The 15,087-nt window shown below is 50.4% G+C and overlaps 1 protein-coding gene and 1 pseudogene across 2 annotated transcripts in view; one reads left to right on the forward strand and one right to left on the reverse strand.

The window, feature by feature from the left end:
• The window catches only part of LOC142583205 (coronin-2B-like), a 259,186-nt gene that overhangs the window by 185,425 nt on the left and 58,674 nt on the right, over positions 1–15,087 (forward strand). Inside the window, exon 2 of one of the 2 annotated variants that reach the window (XM_075693560.1) lies at positions 13,812–13,860. The exons of the other annotated variant lie outside the window; for it this stretch is intronic. Within the exon in view, the coding sequence (XP_075549675.1) occupies positions 13,837–13,860 (24 nt within the window). The 5' untranslated portion in view covers positions 13,812–13,836. The remainder of the gene's footprint in view (positions 1–13,811; positions 13,861–15,087) is intronic. 2 annotated transcript variants of the gene reach the window in all.
• LOC142583791 (U2 spliceosomal RNA) lies at positions 10,260–10,432 on the reverse strand (annotated as a pseudogene).

The raw sequence follows: 15,087 nt of genomic DNA on the forward strand, positions 1-15,087 counted from the left end.
TTGCCCCTCCCCCGCCGCCCCGTGCGGCTGGGGGCCTCGGGGCATGACCGCGCTGGAGGCACCGTGACGGGCAGGCGACAGGTCTGGCGACCTGGTTGCTGCTGCTTGCTCGCTCCGAGCAGCGTTTTGTCCACACTAGACCGCCCCGCAGCATGAGGCGGAACACGTGGTGTGCGCCGCTCGCGTCTCGCCTGGGGAAAGAACGCGCCGCCGACGGGTCACACCGGCGCCGTCGACGACGACTTTAGGGAGCCCGCCGTCGCTGCTGTGCCGCGGTGTCGTGCGCCCAATTACCGCGGCGACCGGCCGGCCGACCGCTCGCGCCGACGTATCGTGTGCTGTGGCCTCGCCCCGCGCAGACAAAGACTCCCTGCAACCATCCGGCCAGCTGCCGCCATGTTCTACTTGCACCAGGTGTCCGGACGCTCGCTCAAGCCCGTGCTCAGGAACCTCTGGGAGGCGCACCGCCCGGCGCACTTCTTGTACGTATCCGCGTGCACTCGACCGAGCGCGTTCGCGTTGCTCGCGCACCGACGCTGCCTGTCGCGAGGGAGGATAGGACACCGGTCGAAGGCGCGTTAGCGCCGCTGCCAACCGCATGGAGCGTATAACGGAGAGTTTTAGATTAGGGGGACGCAAGGCGATGGGACCCCCTAGCGCTTGAGGGCCCCAACGCCTTGCGTCCCCCTAATCTAAAACTCCCTATTATTTATGACCTATCACCTGCGCGCGCGTGGTCGCCGCACATATATATATCCGTGTGTGTGCGTGTGTATGCGTGTGTGTGTGTGTGTGTGTGTGTGTGTGTGTGTGTGTGTGTGTGTGTGTGTGTGTGTGTGTGTGTGTGTGTGTGTGTGTGTGTGTGTGTGTGTGTGTGTGTGTGTGTGTGTGTGTGTGTGTGTGTGTGTGTGTGCAAAGCGATCGACTTCGCCGAACATGACGAGGTCGTCCGTGGAAGAGCCGCAGGCCGAATTCGCGCACGAGCAGGAGTGCCGTAGTGTGGGAAACGCGCAGGTTGTCCGCTGCAGTCACGGTGTTACAGCTATAGCGGATACCGCTCGCGTGCTGCTGAGAACGGCATGGCCGCGGTTCGATTTATACCTGCCGCAGCGCGACCGCATCCTGAAAGCTTGGGATGCTGCAACGCTCCCGTGTATATAGCGAGCTTCGGACGCACGCTAAAGGCCGCATGCATGTTTCAAATAAACTCGGAGCTCTTCTACTCTAGCCCCAACGCTGCTTTTTTGGGGAAGCTAAACGCACCGGAGAAGAGCGAAATAATCTGCATGAGCTGCATCAGTAAATTACCTTCGTACGCACACAATCAAAAAGGAAGAAAGAAGGCATTCTTACCGTGGAGGGTGACAGCCAGAAAAAGAGCAAAGGCGAAAAAAAAAAAAAAGAACGATGCGTCCCGACACCGTCTTGTTCGCGCGCAGCAGTTCGCCTTGACGACACGGATTTTCACGGCTCCGAGCAAGGATTTCTATCGGTAAAGGTGGGCTACATTGAATTCTAAAAGAGCCAAAAATACTGAACTCGAAGAATTTTGGGAACTTTTACCCAGCCACAATGGCCTATTACACACACACACACACACACACACACACACACACACACACACACACACACACACCTAAATCCGTGACGTCACACAAACGCACCGGCGCTAGGCTTCAATCAGGATACGTTATGAGTGATTTAGCGTGTCTCTTTATATAGTGGTTCCTTAAATTTCGCCACTCAATCGCCGTCGGTGTGCTACACGCCTCCCATATTATGTTTTCCTCTGTCTGGTGCTTGCTCCCGAGTGCGCACTAAACGGTGCGCCTGCACTCGGAGGCAACGCTGTGGAGAGAGCGTGTGGCGGAGGAGTCGGTCTTTGTCAGCGGTTCGTGAGCGGAAAGGGAAATTTAAAAGAAAAGGGAGAGCTGCGGGGTGGGGGGGCCTTTATGCTGCGGGGACAGTTTCGTCAGGCGTCTCTCTCTCTCTCTCTCTCTCGGTGCCGCAATTTCTCGCGCCGATCTCGAAAGCGGTGTAGCTATCACTTTGTGCGACCCGCCGTACCCGAAGCGAGGACGTGGACCGCTCGTGATGTCGCAGGTCCGGAACTCGTGCGGTCCGCGAGGAAGAACGCGCTGTGTAATCGAGAAATAAATAAAAAAAAAAGCGCGTTCGCGCATCGCGTGCTGGCTGAGAGCTTTAAAGGGACACTTGAGATGATAAGTCCGAAGGGCTCGTTCACAGCCACTAATCTATAATCCCGTGTTGGCGAAAAGTTGTTGGAAAATTCCGTCTCGGATCAAATCTTGGGGGGGGGGGGGGGGAATAAGTACTTCACCAAACTGAGCTGGTGCTGCTTAGCGCGACCGTTTAAAAGGCACTGGCTGCTGACGTTCCACGGCTGCTCAGGATGTCGCGTGTTCGATTCCCCGGCCGAGGCATGCATTCCTCCTATGAGGACGAAAAGTCACACACGTTGTGTGTGGTTCAGGTTGTTGCGATTTGACTTACCTCGTGGTACCCCGGGTTTTAAACTGACGCGCAAAGCCTCCGCATTAAATTCGACCACGTAAGCTTATAACAAAATGCACCCAAATCCAAACACGCTTTCGAATTCCGCCCCCCCCCCTATCCAAGTGCGGCCAACGGCAAGCGAACCTGCGACCTCGTGCACAGCAGCTATAAACGCCATGGCTCCGTACACCACTGCTGTACGTGACGACAGGAAGTCGATTATTCAAATTATCACCAGTTCCCAAGGTTTGGGCTACTTGGCGGTTTTGACTCATATCTCGTTTTAACGCCAAACACGGATATCATTTGTCTTGTCGAGCGAACAAAACGTCTCGATCGATAAATGGCTGATAAAATAAGTTTTGATGTTAGCGCGCGTGCTTGTGCTTTCTGCCCACGTATTGTCCCGTGTCTGGCGCTAAAGTACGATACGATACAGCTGTGAAGCCCACTACTTTACCACGCAACACCTGTTTGAGAGCAGGTGCGGCAATTTCACGTCCACTTCGTGAAAAAAAAAAAAAAGAGCGAGTCACATACACACGCACAACGCCACATGACGTCCGTGCATTGCTTTTTCTCCAAGCGGTATATATATCTATTTAGCACCAATTTTTGCCTCATGTTTACTTCATTATTTTGTCAAAGTATGGCCCGCACTTACCCATATCTCTATAGGAGGCTCACTCCATTTCAATCAGTTCGCTCATATGGATTTGCCATCAACAATGCTCCAACAAAAGGTGAAAGTCAATGTGTTGTTTGCCTTTGCACACACGTCTGTGTGTTCCCCACCCGCCGCGGTTGCTTAGTGGCTATGGTGTCGGGCTGCTAAGCACGAGGTCACGGGATCAAATCCCGGCCACGGTGGCCGCATGTTTGTGGGGGCGAAATGCGAAAACACGCGCGTACTTAGATTTAGGTGCATGTTAAACAACCCCCAGTTGGTGCAAATTTCCCGAGTCTCCCACTGCGGCGTGCCTCATAATCAGATGGTGGTTTTGGCACGTAAAACCCCGTATATAATTGAACTGTGTGTTCCCCGTTAGGACACATTCAAAATGGAAGCGTGTCTTGTTTTCCCGCAGTTATTAAGTGACGTGGACTTCGATTGCGAGCAGTGCATAGAGAAGTGTGGGAGTGGGCAGGGAGAAAGGGGGACATCGTGCACTTGGACGACTCGTAATTAACCGGCCGGCTCGCGTATACTGTTCCGCCTCGCGATGCGCTTCCAGATGATGATGCACTGAACGCGAGGTGCCTCTTGGTTTAATACAGGTTTCTTGTCAAACTCTGCTGACAGGCGACGCTCGGGCGCAGCGGTTGCCGGCGATTCTCGCAAGGGCTCTATAGATTCGCCCGAAACCAAACAACGATTCCACTCGTACGGGAAATAGGTGAGGGGACACTTAGTTATCTCTACGTGGATGAACGCGAAAGCATTGCGACCACGTCGCGATGCCTATGCTCTTTCAGTCGTCTTAATTTAACTTCGCCCTAATTAACGCCAAAGGTCGAGGGTTCATAGCCCTTTTGCACCATCTTGTGCTCGCGCCAAAGCCGGATTTGCCGCATAATGAGCCATTTTTGTCTTAAATACTTTCGCATTTAGAAAGTTAACAAGTCGTTGCCGGTCTCCGAGATCATTTTCGGTCGAGGGAGCCCTGCGCCGCGACTCTCTCTGCAGACGTCTCCGATCGAGTGCGATCGTGCGCGTGGGCGAAGCCACTTTACGCCGAGCGGAAGTGTGGGCGACTTGACCTCAACCTTGACATTCACGCCTGGGAACGCCCGGGTCCCTCGCATCCGCCCACCGTCCGCCAACAGCGTATGTTGTAGGCATGCGTAATGCCCGGTCGTGGCGGCGCCTTCCGTCGGGCTATACGGACGACTGGGCAAACAGTGCGCATCCGTTTGATTCTGCCTTATCTCTCTCATGTGCGGACTCTTTTTTTACTTACTTGTGACTACGAGGGATTGGCTATAGCTAGTCCATACTAAATAAATCATGCACTGTAGCCACTTGAACCGTTGTCTTCCATTGAAATGAAGGGAGTGACTGTGACTCGTAGCATTGAGGGCAGTCGGCCATTTCGCGGCCATAGTTTAAATTGTAGCGCCAGTATTACAGGAATTAGAGTCGAGCAACGTGCACGAGACATACATGTCAGGAGAAAGGAGAGAGATATGTCGTCGTTGTCATATATATATATATATATATATATATATATATATATATATATATATATATATATATATATATATATATATATATATATATACACACTTGGCCTCGGCGAGTATGCGTCAGCTACTGTCGCGTTAGAGCTCGCTCTAGAGTGCCCTTCAGTACGCTTCAGCGGGGGGCCCCGCCGGATATTTTTTATCTGTTTAACGATCCGGTACGAGCGGAGATACATGCAAATGTTAGTTGTCAGGCGATGGTGCGAGTAAGCGAACTAACCTCCATGCAGCAAAATCACTCTCCCATTGCATCGACCAGCGTACTCCTCCTCTACCTTCGAGGTCGAGACCCAGTGACGTATAGTGCATGCCATGAGGCCCGCCCATCCCTCACTCTCTTCCTTGCGGCACGGCGAACATCGCGTGGCGGTTTTGTGCGCTCTGATTTCTTTCTCGGCAGCGCCCGTGTTGTCTGCGTTGCTACTGGATATTTGTTCGCTGCAGACGTTGATGGTGATTCCTTTTCAAAGTGGCACATACCTGTACACCAATACCGCGATGATGATAATGATTTCTCACGACATGCCACGTACCCACAGCGGGGTGTGGGCCAGTAACCTGGCGGGGGGGCGGGGGGGGGAGGGGATTTGAACCTACTAATATTTATAGCAGCGAATGGATAATTAGTAAATTTGGTGCGCTCCTGTCCTCGTGTTCGGACAGGGGGAATAGGTGCAAATCCCATTTTACAGGAAGTATAGAGGGCAGTGCCACTAGGCGAGATCTGTGGCGTCGTCTTTGACAACGAGAACGCTCAACGCTTTGGGAATGAGGGCGCTCGGAATGCTCGTAATTTCGTTTCAATTTTCAGCTGTTTCAGCGGAAGTTTAACTTTTTTTTTTTTTGCCGACGCGATCGATCCCGTGTGATTAACGCACCGGGCTAGTCATTGTTTGCAACGCCCAAATGTGGCGAGATTACCTTTGAAGAGACAGAGCGCGGCCGCGGTTGCATAGCTCATTCTGTGTCCGGGTGCTCGTATTAGGACGAGTACGTCAACCTTTCCTGAAAGGCATGAGAGACTCGTGTCCCACAGACCCTTTACGATCGGCGCTTATATCGGCGATGAAAGTGCCTCCAACTGGGCTGTTCCAAAGAAGAGACTTTTCCGGTGCGTTTAGACGGCGACGATGTGCGCTTGCAACCCGCTTCGCGCCGCCGACGACAATGTTTACGCTGGAGCTCCCAGAGAATGCACCTGATTTAACCACCCGATTCATGGCCAATCCCCCCCCTGTGGCTATGTGCCACGGCCACTCAGGACAACAGCAACAACAACAACAACAACAACAACAACGTGCATGACGGTCGCAGATGATCGCCTGCCGCCGGCGCTTTCCTCGTGCGCAGCCGCGGACTTGCTCGGCCGGCGGATTTGCCGCAGGGCATTGCGGTCGTGGAAGCGGATGTCGCATAACGCGTCCAAGTCCGGGAAGAATTCTGCCGCAAGCGTCATTGTACACAGGGGAACCTGAAGCAAGGGGGGGAGGGGGGCTCTACGCGGATGAGAAAATGCGGACGCCTCGATCCTCCCACCTCCCCCCATTCCTCCCGCACACATATCTGGCTTCAAAATATTCTAGCTTATTGTGAAAAGGGAACGTCTCGATAATGGGCATGGAACAGCCGTTCTTTTCCGCGGATGTATGTATACTGTTCCGGGGAGTGTCGGATTCCGCCGTATTGTCGAATTCGTCATCTCGTCAGAGCCCTGTGACGGGCCCATAGTGCGACTATATACGGCCTCTCCGATTGGCTGAAAACGTCGCCATTGTAGAATTTACCAATGTGGCTGAATATGACAGCGCCCAGAACAGGGAGTTTCAAAAAATGAAACCTCCTTGGTCCCGAGCGACCAGCCATATTCGTGTCGAAGGAGCGTTCGTCGCTTCTGCGTCACCCATCCGTGCAAGACCCACTGTCGCTGTCGGATCGCGAGCAGTGGCCTGAACCCACGGGGGATACACGTCGAGAGTCGGACAGTGGGCTGAAGGGGCCACTCGATGAGTACGACGACGACGACGACAACGTCAGGGAACGACACAAATCCGCCATCGGTTCCCCAACATTTACGCCTCATCCACCTGGTATGGGTGCCAGGGCACGTGGGGCTCACTTTAAACGAGTCAGCAGACGCACTAGCAGCGGCATCTCTTAAAGGCCCGGTACTGATGATCCTAAAACCTTTGGCATACGTCACTTCTGCAAGATTTAACAAATTTTCCATTCAAGAAGAACATGCCAAATCACGTGTATTAGATAACGCCGATTTTCAGCACCTTAGATTTCCTTGGCACAGCGGATGGTGTGCAACGAGAAAATTTGAAGTTTCACTTACGCGTCTGCGTTGCCGAATACCACGGCTTAATTTCCATTCCCATAGGTCTGGTTTGGCACCTTCTCCTAAATGTTTTTACTGCAATGAACCCGAAACTATGGACCATTTTTTTATTGAGTGTCGTAGGTTCAACGTGCATAGAAAACGACTTCTAGAAGGTCCCTTCCGCCAACTTGGATTAGCCATTACGCTACCTATCATTCTGTCTCTGGGGGCGTCGGCACTAGGACACTGTAATAGGAACGTATGTGATGCCATACATAATTTTATAATGGAAACAAGGAGACTTCCATGCTAATTTTACTGTTTTACTTTCCAAAACAAGAAACCAACAATATTAACTTCTAATTTTAAGAAACTATAGCATGAAAATTATTATTAACGATTAGAATTAATTTAATATCACATTTTCAGTAAAAAAAAAATCCTATTTAGGTATTTATTCATTTTCAACCCACTGCCGCCCGATTCATGGCCAATCCCCCGTAGTGGGTTGTGCTATAACTACAGGCACCAAACCAAACCAAACCAAATCCGCCGCGGAGGATAGGTCAAACGCGTATTCAGTGAATTGCGTTCTGCGTCTCATATCTTACCCCTTTCGAGAAGTGCGGCGGACGAGGCGTCCTCTGCGAACACGGGCAGGATATGTGGCGACGACTGATGCGAAGAACAGGCGAACCGAGCCATCCCATGCATAGCGGGTACGAGCCACGAGACGGGAGCAAGAAACAAGCGAACGGGCCGGGCGAGCCGCCATTTCTCCGGCAGCGCCGCATGGGTTCGCTCTTGTGCACGTGCTGGGGCTCGAGCCGGAGCTCGGCCGGCCCGCCGCATGGCAGCCCGGACAGGCGTCGCTCGGCGCCGTCCCGCCGCGCTGCTGGGCTCCTGAGCAGCGGCAGCCACGGGGAGTCGGCGACCGCATGGACCCTTGGGGACCGGGGCGACGGGCCCTGCAGCGCCTCCGTCGCGGTCGCCATGGCCGACGAACCGGGACGCGCCCGCGCCGTCGCGTCGGCTCCGGGGGGACGCCGGCGACGGTCGCGGCGCGACGTCCACCAGGCGTACGTCGCGATGCGCTGTGCTCTTCGCGCCGGGCTGCTTCTCGTGTCCCTGTAGTGGCGAGCCCGCTGCTTCGCAGGTGTATGTGGGCGAAGCGGTACATTCACGTGCGCCGTGTGTGTAGCCCCGTCGTGCTGGTCGCGGGTCGCGACGTTGTGTGGGGGCCATGTGTGTGGTATGCGTATGCGTATCAATGTTAAGCGCACGCTGCAGAGGAAAAAAGGCGCGCGGTCTTGGTATAGATACACGCATTGCCCATCGTGCATGCCCATCTACACACAAAAGTACCTACATACCTACCTAACCGATAGGTATGTATAGTCGCTTTCGGTGGCCCCTGTGACAAAGCGAAGGAACGGCGCTGTGGTGCTATGCGTGAGGATAGGGAGGAAAGACAGTCGTACAGGTGGGTCTGGCAACTATCGCATCGCGCGCTGTCGACAGTCGGCTTCGTGTATACAGCATATGCCCTGCGTGCGTGAGTGAGTGCGTGCGTGCGTGCGCGTTTTATTTTTTAGTTCATACAGAATTTTTGAAAACCGCCTGTGACGCAGATAGCACAATTCTACTTCTTGAGCTCGAATACTCTATGAGGCGGACACTACTTGCACGAGAAATGGAAATGCATAATCGACGAATTAGCGAAACTTCACCAACATTTTCATTAATTACTTTGCAATTGATTTGTACATCTTTGTTAATGAGTCGATTATGCATATGGATTTATGGTGCGAATAATGACCGCCGTTTCGAGAAATCCACCTCAAGGAACACAATTACGCTGTATGCCACAGGCGATTTATAAATATTCTGCATGGTCTGGAAAAAGAAAAAAAAAAAAAACGCCCCGCATATTCTAGTTCACTGTACCTATAGTGAAAACTGACGGGTCCGTAGCCTTCCGTGTGGCCTTGCCGCTTTCTTTCTGGTCTCAGTTTGAACGCAGTGAGCAAGGGACATTTCTATATTTCCATAGCCAATACTCCGTGTGACTTCTGACCGGAGCTCGTCCATACAGTTATGTCTGCGAGGCCACCTGAGTCGATGCTACACATTCTCAGTAGGTGGGTTAACATTAGTTCTATTGGCACTGCTGTACGAACTATGCTCGACGGCTCATATTGGTGTTAGCCAGCGGGGGTATATTTTGCTGTGAAAGCCCCCCCCCCCCATCCCAGGATATTACATTAATCTCTGTGAGAACGGCAGAAAACCTAGTTAAGAGTTCGAGGTACGTAAACACCCTCCGACATTTAAAGGGATACCACAGAGAAGCACCAAACCTGTTTAGACTGATAAAGTGCGATTTCGGATGTTTGTGTTCGCAAATTTCACGGTAAATAAGTTTACTACTATAAGAAAATATGAAGTCACCATTTTATTATTTTTTGGGGTGGGGTTGAGGGCAAAAACACGGCGCCGGTGTACGTCCGTGTGACGTCATGGTTTTCAAACGTGGTGCAGTGTAAGTTCTTACAACGTGCAAAGTTCGATATTTCGCTCTTTTATAATACATCGTAGTCCATCATTACCGACAAGAAGTTAACTGCGAACCCGGTTATAGGCGCTGTGAAAATCCGTGACGTCACTGCAAATTGGTGCGAGAGCTTAGAGGCGGCGTCGCCACACGCGTATTTCTTGTGTTTCTGCGTTTCTCTTTTTTCTTTTTCTTCCTCTCGCTTAGCGAACCTTGTCTCAGAGCATAAGAGTTGCTTCTAAAGACAGTGTCTTTCTTAGCGAGTTACCACCAGTTTTACGTATCGGATATATGTGTTTATACAGGCACAGTTCAAAGCCCAGCGTCCTTCCGTGACTAACACCTTTTTTTTTTTTCGTGTTTACGCGGCCTTGTGTATTCCCTGGTGTACCCCCCTTCTTCAGTTTCGTCATGCGCCAATTCGCCCGTGTTTTGAGCCCATTTTCGAATCCGATCCCGAGTCTAGAGCAGCCTAAATATGTGAGCCGATTTCGAAGGAAGTGCTGTGTAAAAAAATGTGGGCCTTTGATTGACGTCAACTAGAGGCCCAACCGCCTCCCAACCTTAACAGCGAAGCCGTTTATGTCTAGGGTTTCGTGTATTTTCGCTCTGCGCGTTCAAAAACCGTGGGCCGATCTCGGAGATAGTGCAATACCGGGCCGACCCGCGCCGGAGGTGAATCAGGCTTCAAGTAGACCGCCGGCTTGCAAAAGTAATATCGTATATTTTTAAGCTGATAAGAACAGACACTACACTTTAACCCGCGTCACCCGCCGTGGTTGCTCAGTGGCTATGGTGTTGGGCTGCTGAGCACGAGGTCGCGGGATCGCATCCCGGCCACGGCGGCCGCATTTCGATGGGGGCGAAATGCGAAAACACCCGTGTGCTTAGATTAAGGTGCACGTTAAAGAACCCCAGGTGGTCAAAATTTCCGGAGTCCTCCACTACGGCGTGCCTCATAATAAGAAAGTGGTCTTGGCACGTAAAACCCCAAATATTATTATTATTATTATTAACCCGCGTCGGCCACGTCTACGTTCGCACCGCCCTCTCTTTGTCGGCGTTCCAAGCACATTGTGTATCTCCTGTCCTTCCGCTCTCCCGCGGTGGCGGTCCCGCCGAAACGTCACGCCTGTCTCGTTTCCTCCGGGTTCCTCCTCGGGGCAGCGGTCCCATGCTCCAATCGAACGTATACAAAAATCACGATAAACGAGTTCGTACATTTGTCGAAAATTCTGTGTCGCCTATGTGTCGCGTGCTACACAGCTCCGCTGGTCATCCATCCACCATCACAGAGTAGAATGGATCATGATGTTTTTTTATCTTTCCTTTTATTTGCATTTTACGAGACCAACTTACAAATTCAGCTCAGCCTATCTTTTTTTAAAATTTTAGCGTCCCAGTTAAATGCACGCGCGCATCCCGTCACCGCGCAGCTCTCTTCCGTCCCGCGGTAGCTGCCAAACAAACCTCTTTACGCGAGCTGACATCCGCCCGCGGCAAACACCGCCCTATCGGAGCACTCAACGGACCGGGCGACTGTATACGCGGTCCGGAAAGATATATCGCGCTCGTGTGTATACAGCTCCGTGTTTCGAGTCTACCGACAAGTCTATAGCAAACGCGCTTGGCGGGTCAGCGATAGCATTATCCCCGAGGTATAGTAATACGCGTAAACATATCGATAGCTGCCGAACGCCTATCTGACGCGCGCGCTTGGAACGGTAGTCGCTGAAATCGCGGTGTCGTCGGAAGTTCGTCGACCTTGATGCGCAAAGCACGACGCTCACGTGGTACGGCGTGCACCGCCGGTAACGTGAGCGCACACGATCACTTCAAAATGCCTAACGGCGATCTCGGTACGAATCGCCGTGCGTTTTATTAGGGCTGGTTGACACGCGCCTATAGAGACTGCCGCGGAAAATGTTTAAGTATAGGCATACCAGCTACTTCGACGAGCTGCCGGCTAAGCTATGAGCCGGTTTGTTGCGCGTAGCATATCTGACGCTCGTGGACTTTTGGGAAAAGCTTCCGAGTACGTTGCGGTAGACGCGCAGTCTTTAGCGATAGCCTCGAGGAAAGTTGCAGAGCGCTATGAATGAGGGGCGCGGGTGTCTGCAGGGCTCTGACAATACGAAGCGTCTTTTCGTCGGCGATTGAAATTTGGCGTGCTGGCGGAAAACGTACACTTCTACACCTTGCCGCTGAAGCCGTTGACGATTTTTCTTCCCTTGCGTTCATTTGCTTCCCTGCCGGCTCACTCACGGACGACTCCGTGGCGCAGTAAACGCACGTAGAGAGAGAGAGAGAGAGAGAGAGAGAGAGAGAGGTAATAAGTATTTAGCGAATAACCTGTTTGGAAAGCGTGCGTTGCCTATCGCAGTGATCGCGAGATGTGACCAAGTGATGGCAAGCCGTAAGAGCTAACTTTAGCGTATTGGTGCAGGGGTTATGTACCGACGTCATCGCAGACAGCACGGCGAAAAGCAGCACGTTATTTAGATCCGCTTATATCCAGCAGCACAGCGGAAGCTGTGATTGGGACTACAATATGACCTAGGTGACGTCATGTGAATACTGCATATATATATATATATATATATATATATATATATATATATATATATATATATATATATATATATATATATATATATATATATATATATATATATAGCGTTTTTTTTCTTTGTGGCGTGTCCAGCGTTTTGAAATAGCTCGTGCGATCTGTAATGTTCATATAAAAGCGGTGGGAATAGTGCGAATAGGTTGAAAAAAGAAAAGGTAAGGAGGGGAGAGACAATCTAGACGAAGAGTTGAAATCAGAAACTTGCCACTCATTGAACCAAAACACATCCATTTCTCGGCCTTTGTGTCACGTGACATGTGTGGGGGTCTCGCATCTCACAGGAGTACGTAGCGTGCCTCAGTCCCCTCACATGAAGTCACGTAGAAAAGCCAACTAGCCGTCATATGTACACTGGAACTAAAACGCCGGGGACGCTTGACGCGTTCACCTTTCTTTCCAGTGGAAGTACGCGTAGTTGGGCCGGCGAAGTCTTACGGAACCGGCATTTTTTTTTTTTTTTTGACGGGAGCACTGTGAGCGCTGTCATCAGGGGCTGCTAACGCTGCGTTTTTAAACACTCACCAACAACCAATACACTGTGCTGATATCGATTCGTATGCATGAAAATGATTATGCCGACGCGATCGCGGTGTTTCCCGACCATCTTAATCCGTGTCAGTGCACTCTAAATTCAGCAGTTGTTCCTGCGACAGCCCAAGATGACGGCACCCATGAAATCGGGGGAAAAAGAAATAAAGAAACAGCACTGTACAGTCGGCATCAAAAGTTCACGAACCGCGAGACCCGAGAGGAAGCTGAATGTCTCCGCTGCCCGGGCACGCAGCCTCCGATATTCTGCACTTCCAGCATTTACTAGCGAACAACGCGGTGTTGCGTGGTTTCATCGACTATGCAGTTACAAAAATGCTCGAAAATTATTCGTTTTCTCAGATCCCGCGGTCCGCAAACTTCTAAGGCCGACTGTACTTTGTCCGTGTTGAAGAGTAGTAGTTCCTGCTTTCTAGCTGCGAGCGAAGACGTCTACGTTTAGTTCGTCTAGAAAAGCATTGGAGCTTTAATACAATGAAAAGACAGGGTTTTTTTTTTTAAAGAGAAGTGAGAGATTGAAGGTGAACGATTGAGAGAGAGCTAACTTATTATTAGAGAGCTAATTATTAGAGAGTCTTAGCTCGTCCCGTATACGTATTACCCTTCACGGATTACCGGGAGACGCGGACGGCAGATGATGGTGATGGTGCTATAAAGCGCCACTGCCGACGCCTTGTAGCAGTATTTAAGCATTGGTCACCGCAATAAAGCTCCGTTTATTCCCTGGTTATGTACTGTCCGCCACAATATGGCGCCTACGAATCGGCGGTTCACGCTTGGGTATCTGGTAACCCGGTATTCCGTAAACTGCAGTACGTTTTACGGACAAGCTAAAACTCTCAATGTTTCGATCTGCTTTGCGCGCTGCTGTTACGCTTTCCTTTTTTTTCTTTTTTTTTTACGCCGCTATCGAGCGTTTTCGAGCACGCCCACGTTGCTTTACGTTCACGCCTGCCTTTTGTTCTGCTTCTTTTTTTCCCCCTTTCCCTCGGCAGTGATTTGTTGGAAGATTCCTCGAGCATGGGTGAGAAAGGAAACACACAGGTATATACGCCGAAACCTTCCTCATTCTCGAAGGGCGCTTACAGTGCCTCAGAGATGCTCTTTAAAGGGGACACCAGTGAGGGATGTGTTAAGCTCTATTAGTTAACGGCGCTCCTGTTGTAACAGCTACACGGCCTCTCTCGTAGCGTAAGAGGCGGCGGCTCGGTATACGCCGGAAAAGAGGCTAACACGTAAGGCAGGTGGCGACTACCTCTTAACGTTCCCGCGACAGCTCAATCTGGCGTCACGAATTCTGACAGCGTCTACTTGAGGCCCTAGTTAATGGTTAACTAGTAACAGCCTAGATTGCTTTCCAAAGCAACTGCAGACTCAAAGTAGCAAGTTCGGCAAACAGTCCTGCGCCGAAGCGACCCAAATAGTACAAACTGCTTTGAAGTACGTGACATCACACTGACGTACCGGAGCTCAAATTTCGGCTAAAAAAGAAAAAAAAAAGAAAGGTTGGGCGGGGGGGGGGGGGCGACGCGGAGAGAGTTTGGTGTAGCCTTCTTCAGCAATAGAACTTTTGCGGCCTAATTATTAAAAGAATAATTTCGAATAATGCTTGATAAGCTTGAGATGCGCTATATCTCGAGGCCAACTCTGATGCTGCCTATTCAAATACACGCAAAACGTAGAAATAAAATGCCTTTATGAGGCAACATCTGGACCGATTTGAATTAACTTTGTTGTATTTAGTGGACAAAGCTAAATTATAGTGGCTGCAGAAGAAAAGTGTTAATTTAGACCCTGGATTTTTTACAAAAATTTCCAAAAATTTGTAAAGTTTATAAAAAAAACCAGGAGAACGAAGTTTACAAATCCGTAAATCTCCACCAAAAACAAATCCGTTAGAGAACGCATCCGTTAGAGAATCTAAAGCGGACAAGTTTGATATATCACTTTATATCACAGGTGAACTTGCTACAATTTTTACGATGCTTTTGCATAATACATCAATTTGCCAGCTTCCGGTGTGCTATCACATACAGGTTACAATATTGTGATATCCTTTTTCGTTGCTGAATTATAGAATTCTTAACTCGCTAGTTTTGTTTTCTCTAAATTTGCAATTTTCAACAACTTTCATTTAAAAAATTTACCGACTTAAATAAAACGTTACCTTCCAGTAATCACTAGAATATAACGTCTTACTTTAAATGCAACAAACCTCACCAAATTTGGTGCAAATTGGTTGCCAAGAAAAACGAGTTCTCTGTTCCCATG

Source organism: Dermacentor variabilis, chromosome 5, assembly GCF_050947875.1.
Source record: "Dermacentor variabilis isolate Ectoservices chromosome 5, ASM5094787v1, whole genome shotgun sequence".
NCBI classification, from domain to species: domain Eukaryota; kingdom Metazoa; phylum Arthropoda; class Arachnida; order Ixodida; family Ixodidae; genus Dermacentor; species Dermacentor variabilis.